General features: G+C 42.5%; 1 protein-coding gene across 1 annotated transcript in view; it reads right to left on the bottom strand.

Annotated features, from left to right (window-relative positions):
* Nucleotides 1-5,345: 5,345 nt before the first annotated feature.
* The window catches only part of TDRD1 (tudor domain containing 1), a 72,517-nt gene continuing 70,961 nt past the window's right edge, over nt 5,346-6,901 (bottom strand). Inside the window, exon 24 of the mRNA XM_078389566.1 lies at nt 5,346-6,895. Within this exon, the coding sequence (XP_078245692.1) occupies nt 6,257-6,895 (639 nt within the window). The 3' untranslated portion in view covers nt 5,346-6,256. The remainder of the gene's footprint in view (nt 6,896-6,901) is intronic.

Here is a 6,901-nt window from a genome sequence, read left to right as displayed (position 1 = left end):
GCAGACAGGTAGGCAAAGCTCGCCTTGCTTGTTTCTCCCAGGTTCGTGGACAACTGGGGCCGCGGCGGCGGGGGTGGGATGGGGGTGGAGGACCGATCGCTTTCGGCGAGTGGCTTCCACGACCTCTGGAGGTCCCGAGAAAGGTGATCCCACCAATTCGGGTTGCGGAGCGCACAGGGGACGAAGCGCGCCAAGCGACCCTTTCCCTGCTTCACCTCCGCCTGCCGCCGAAGGGGACTTTCGACACGGTAGCCGCGGGATGGGGTGGTGGAAGGGATGACGCGACCCTCGCCGTCCCGCTCTCAAGCCGCCGACCCGCTGGGATCTCCTCCATCGGCAAAGGCGCGCTTCCGCCGCTCAGCGCGTTGGAAACACGAGCCTCGAACCACATTCAGGAAACGCGGGGCGGAGGGGGGGGGGCTCCGAGCCCCTCCAGAGGTATGTCGCTTTTAAGGTGAGGAATGCAGAGCAGGAATGTCAACAAGCAATTACACCCTGAGGTCAGAGAAAAGGGCAAAAGAGACGGGGTGTTGTTTGAACAAACTCATCCTGCTAGCCCTCCTTTAACTTAGGCTGGTTTGCTATCTCCTACTCTGGCAATGTACATACACACATGCATAGACACACATCTCAACCTCTGCACCCGTGGACTGCCAATTTTAAAAACTGCAATTGCTGCCAGTGACCCTAAATCATTTGTTGCTGGTTCATTATTCTTCAGAATAATTGCCTTGGCTCCCACGCATTTAACCTGGCACAATTCCCCATTTAATCATGTTTGCTGTTGAAACAGCAGCAGCATTTTCTCACAAACAATGTTCTTGAACTGTAGGTTATGTCTTTAAATACTCTGTACCAATCCATGCTTCTCATGTGCATCTGCAGTTTTCAACAGGACGCTCTCTGACTACAGTATTCATAATTGCTGCTATAAAAGCAAGGGCAACCCCAATAAGCAGAAAGGCTGTGCAAAGTATGTAAGTTAATTTAATGGTTCCCAACTTTGGGTAACCCAGGTGTTCCAGAAGTGCAACTCCCAGTAGCCTTTGCCTCTAGCAGTGCTGGCTGGGGTTACAGTTCAAGAACACCTAGGGAACTACTGTGCTAACTGGACATTTAGGAATCCAGTGAGCTCATATGCTTGAGTCCTCATAAAAGACAGTAAGCCACCAGTGCCTTATTGCATAATGACTGACAGGGGTACAACATGATACAAAATAACAGCAGCATGCAGATATCCTCACATACTGTGAAGTCTTCCATACCCAGGTCAAAAGGGTCCTTGAGGTCATGTGCTGCACTGCACAGATGGCCAATTTGCCTTTTGACAGCGGACTTTCTACCACAACCTGACCCATCAAAGGGTTTTCATAGCTTAGCCTCCCTGCATTATAACTGGCAGGCAGAAACTGAAGACAATGGCCACCGCCTCTCACAAGGGTGTGTGTGTGTATTCTTAAGTGGCACAAATTCCTTCTCTTACCAGGTTAGCATGTCATCATCTTGAAAAGCTACTGTCACCACCCCCCGCCCCCCAAGCTCCTCTGTATGTTCTCCCTAACAAACAGATTTGCCTTCGGGCATGACAGTTTCTCTTGTCTCCACTTCCTCTGCCACCAGAGAAATGCTTCCTTGATTAACAATTAGGACCACAGAATCAAATATAATGTTGTTTATTAACAGGTTAACATATTTCAGACTCAAGGAAATCATAGATCGTATTCGATATTCATTAAACTTCATTTAACTTGGAAATATGCTGGTTACTTTGTATTTAGTTTCAATCACTTTATAACAGTTTATTTATTTCTTATAGTTTTCATTGCATTCAGTTCTCTTATACAGTATGTTTCTTTCCAAGTGTTTCTTTCCTAAACAATTCTTCCAACTACCTAACTCTTTCCCTAACTCCTAACTGTCCTATATCATCACTAACTGAAACCCCTAACTCCTGGCTAACCGAAACTCTAATTATAATTGTCCTCCATTCTCTTCTTATATTCCTTGGTTTCGCCCTCCTGCATAGCCATTGGCTACTGAATCAGTGTTCCATTGTGACGGACAGGTATGGTTTCTGGCTGTCCGTCACAGCTACTCTTAGAATAATAGGTTCGCAGGCTTAGAATCCTACATGTAGTTTCTCTGTAAACCCCATGACTCACACTAGGCTGGTGATGTGACATTCATGAAACAGTCTATTTCATACAGAACTTTCCATAAAGGTGGGGTAAAATATTTTTAAATAAATAAATAAACAAAATTCTAATAAGTGTGGTCTGAATAACATCAGCTTGTGCTGCTAAAATGAACTTAATTAAATGCAAATAGTTTCATTAGGGCACCCTGTAACAGTAAAGTTTCTATCTTAAAGCCTTTGTAATAAGCTTATATAAGACTTCTGATGAATTTATTTTAGGTAAATTTGGAACTCCCGTGATCTGCTTGATGCAATGAAATATTTTGTTGATCATATCTTTTTTTAGGAGCAAAAACATATTTTGTATGAACTTAGATTTCCTCAAGATTCACTGCCTGATAGATTGTATTTACAGTTCCAAGTTTATGATTCACTTTTTCCATAGTATGATTGACAACTTTGGACATACTGTATTAAATTAAAAATAATTATTTTATTTTGCTGTGAAAGCAAAATATCTGGCAATTTGGCAGACCTTGTCTCACATAGTTTTATAGAAGGTTCCAAAATTATTTTGCCCATAAAATGGAAGCACTGGGAAAAATGCTCTGGCCAACGATGCCACCAGTAAACGGAGCTCATCCTGGTCAGGAAGTGGAGGCATCTCATACTGTACACTCAAGGAATCTAATCTAGATTCTTAAAGGAGCATGATATATGGTCCTTCACCTTTCTAGGGAATCTGTTGGGGAACCATAGGGTCAGTAACATTATGCCAGAACCCATCAATTTAAACAATGGCCCATTTAGGGGCAAGAGTAGTCAAAATGACTAGATGGGCGGGATAGAAATATAATAATTAAATACAAAGAACGTATTTTAATTCTTGGGGAAGATATAATTTAATCTGAGTTTAGGGACTTGTGCACAATCTATACATATACTATTGAAGAAAGTCTTCCATCTTCAGAATTTCACCTTTCACTTACTGCAGTGCAAGAGTTTTGTCTAGGGCATTCTGTCCTTTTGTTTCTCCAAAAGTCCTTCAGTGGTTTTCTGCCAGTACCTTTCTATCTTCTATCTTCACTTAGAGAATCCCATATGGTGGCAGGCAAGAATGGGCACTCTCTCTCTCTCTTACACACACACCTTCTGTGCAAAGCTCAACCCCGTATGTCCTTCAAACACTCCTGAAGCAGTGATAATGTAATGTGCCCATCAAATTGACTTACACCCACAGAGGACAGCATCCTCACAATGCAAAATATTTAAGGGGATACTTGTCATTAATGCAATCTAGACCTTTTTTTCCAAACAGCTGCTGGGAGCTGGTAGGTTTTCACCCCATCCAAAAACACAAGGTGTTGAAGGGATATTTGCTGTACGTGTTAGTTTTGAGAGGACAGAATACAAAGCTGACTAGCTTTCTGCCCTTACTAATCTGGGAAGAGCAAACAAGTATCCTACTCAGGATAGCAGGATTCATGGTCAACTCCCATGGAAAAGACTAGACTAGAAGCTAACACAGAACTGCCTTCTATAGTAATTAGGATGAGTATCCCAAGGAGAACATGTTTGTATGGCAGTGAGCCAAGGCAGATGCTTTTCTTCTTTTTATCAGAAATAGAGACCAGAATAGGCAAACATGGCAAGGTCTCAGGGGTGGCTGTCCACATTTTTTCTCTTGCCTACAGCATCCAATGGGAACCATCTATGAAGCTGCAAAAATCCAAACTAGAAGTCCTCATATTTTCTAATCAGGGCTGCGCGTTTATGTTCCATTATTAGTAGCAATCTGGAAGTTTGCTCAGATAATAGCAGTGACTCTTCCCCCCACCCCAATCTTGAATGCATTTGTGCTCTGCATGGAACTGTTGCAGTTGTAGCACTACAATCTACAATTTACAGACTTTTGGTCCCACTTTTACCATTCATGCATAATGACCCATGCATCTGACAAGTTTATACTGTAACAAAGCTATGAGTATTTAAATTGCTCCCAGTGCATCTGTTGGCCTCCCTAAACAGACATAATAAGCATAGACTTGTGGTCTGAATGAACTTTAAAATTAACTAAAGTTGAGTAGATATTCAAGCAGCCAGCATACACTCTTTCTTAAAATATTTTTCTATCAGGAACAGTTACATTGTGGTGCTTGCAAAAAACCTATTGCCAGCTCATGAAATTTACACTACAATTCAGAGAGCCAAGCTCTGTTTGTGACTGAAGAATATGCTGAGACAGAAGAATAAAACTTTCTTGATATAAATACGATTTATAATACAACTGTATACAGTGGAACTTCTACTTATGAACTTAATCCGTCCCAGAAGATGTTTGTTAGTTGAAATGTTTGCAAGCAGAAGCAAAATTTCCCATAGGAATGCATTGAAAACCATTTAATCCATTCTGGATGTTTTTGGTTCTTATCTAGAGGAGCCGTTCTTAAGTTGAAGCATTAGTTCCCATAGGAATTAATGCCAAGCCGGTTAATCCGTCCTCTACCACCAGGGGGAGAATTTTTCTTCTTTTGACCTTAGGTCAGAAAAAGGGCAGGAAAGGAGGGAGGGGGGAGGGAAAACCTTCTAAACAGAACACCTTTAAAAACAAGCAGTTTTTAAACAAAACCAAGCACCTTTTAGCTTCAAAAAGGGCAGGAAAGGAGGGAGGGGGGAGGGAGGGAAGGAACAATGGGGAAAAGAAGAAAGTCATCTCTGGGGCACACAGATCCCTCAGACAAAGGTTTGTGCTTTTAGGCACAAAAAGAAAGAGAGAGAAGACAAGGGGGGGAGCCTTAAGTCTACAGTAGACACCATTTTAAAACATGCCAGCCTGCATCAACAAGCACCACAGATTTCTGATTTAGAAGAGACAGACCTTGGAGCCACATTTTAAACACACATTTTAAAACAAAAGACAGGTCACAGTACACAAACCCTAGAAGCCACAGAATTCAGCAAGCGTTATTCCAGCACAGAACTCATTACAAAAAGAGAGTCTAAACTGCATGTTACAGCCTGCCTGCATCAACAACCAGCAACCATTATTACAGCAAACTGATCCCCCTCACACATTTTAAAATAACAGAGAGGTCACAGTACACAAACCCTAGAAGCCACAGAATGCAAAAATAAATACATTTTACATTTTAAAATTAGTCTAATTTTCACATTTTAAATCCATACTGCAAGACCCATCAGGGCACAGAAACATAACCCCCACCTAGCCTTACCCCCCAGCTGCAAAAAATCATGGACAGTACAGTAAATACTCACCCAGAACAGGCAGTCTGTTTTTTTTTTTTAAAGGTACAAAAATACAGTGCATACAGTACAGTACCAGGCAGTTTGAAGACTCTCTCCCTATCCACTCTCTAACCACTGGGACGAGTGAGGTAGCAGACAACCAGCCTCTTCGCTGGCCAACAGTCAACTGAAAGTTCAAATTTCACGTTTTCCCCGCCTCCCCTGCGTTTTTTCCGTTCGTATGTTGAAGCTCCATTCGCAAGTAGAAGCAAAATTTTGCAAACAGAGCTGTTAGTAAGTTGGATTGTTCATAGGTAGGGACATTCATAAGTAGATGTTCCACTGTTCATGTTTCTGATTAAGGGTGTGATCAGGCAATTGGAAAGGTGCATGCCTGATTGCAACAGAAAGGGTTGCTTTAATAGAGGCAATTTTCTATAAAGTGAGCCTTCTGTCAAGGAATCTCCAGCCCAATCCCAAAATCTTGTAGCCCTGCAATTAGAGCAAAAAGGTTGTTTGAGCTGGATCAGAGTCAGGCTGGCATGCATTTCCTCATATGTTGTGTGGTGGGAAATAGATTGCAACAAACCACTCAACAAGAAGTCCAAATTGTGATGTACATGTGTGATTACACCCCATGTTAAACAGATCTTAGTCACAACTATGTGTTCAGTCGTGCAACCTTGTGATTAGATTCATTATGATCTAAGAGCAGTTCCCCCATTTGGGCAGGAAAAATAGACGGAGACTCCTTTGTAACATTAACAGATTTATTAATGTGAACATTAGGAAAACCAATAACTATCTCCACTGGATCTAATAAACTGAAGTCTTTTAACTGTTCATAACTTGCCAACAACGGTCCACTTTCTCTTATACCTTGATCCATGAGGGAGCAGGTCCAAACCTCTCTTGATAAGTCAGTTTGCATAGTGGAGTGCTCCTCATGGCACAAATGGTTCCACAACATGGGTGCCTCGCCCAGTTGCCCTCCGGAGGGGGTTTGTTGAAAAAGGAGTCTGGCCAGACCACCTTCCTCCAGCAACCATGTTCCCTTGAATACATCACCACTGACCATTCCAAGGGGTATAGTGAAATGACCGGGTCAGGATTAGGAAGCAGACCTGCTGTTTTCAGGTTGGGGAAGTCCTCTAGCAGTCTTCTAATTCTTTCATAACTTTTCTCATTTTCCCTGTATCCGCTCACATTCCTTCCTATTCCTTCTCTCTCTGCCTTAATTCTGAGTTCCCTCCTCCTCTCCCTATCTTCTATATCCTTCTCCCAGACAGGCAACAGTAACTCCTCCTCCTTTTTGTCTTCCATCTCTTCTACCAAGCAAATCTCTATCTTCCCTTTATCTTCTTTCACCTCTCCTTTCACTACCTCCTCTCCACTTTCCCTTTCTTTTGATTGTTCTTTCCCTTCATTCCCTTCCACGCCCGTAGATTTCATAGGTAAAGGGAACGGCACACTCTCCGGTTTCTCCTCCTTTTCCATCTCTCTCTCACAATCCTATAT

Source organism: Pogona vitticeps, chromosome 3, assembly GCF_051106095.1.
Source record: "Pogona vitticeps strain Pit_001003342236 chromosome 3, PviZW2.1, whole genome shotgun sequence".
Classification (NCBI taxonomy): Eukaryota; Metazoa; Chordata; class Lepidosauria; order Squamata; family Agamidae; genus Pogona; species Pogona vitticeps.
The sequence above is the reverse complement of the archived record's forward strand: the minus strand, read 5'-3'. Positions and strand labels throughout refer to the sequence as shown.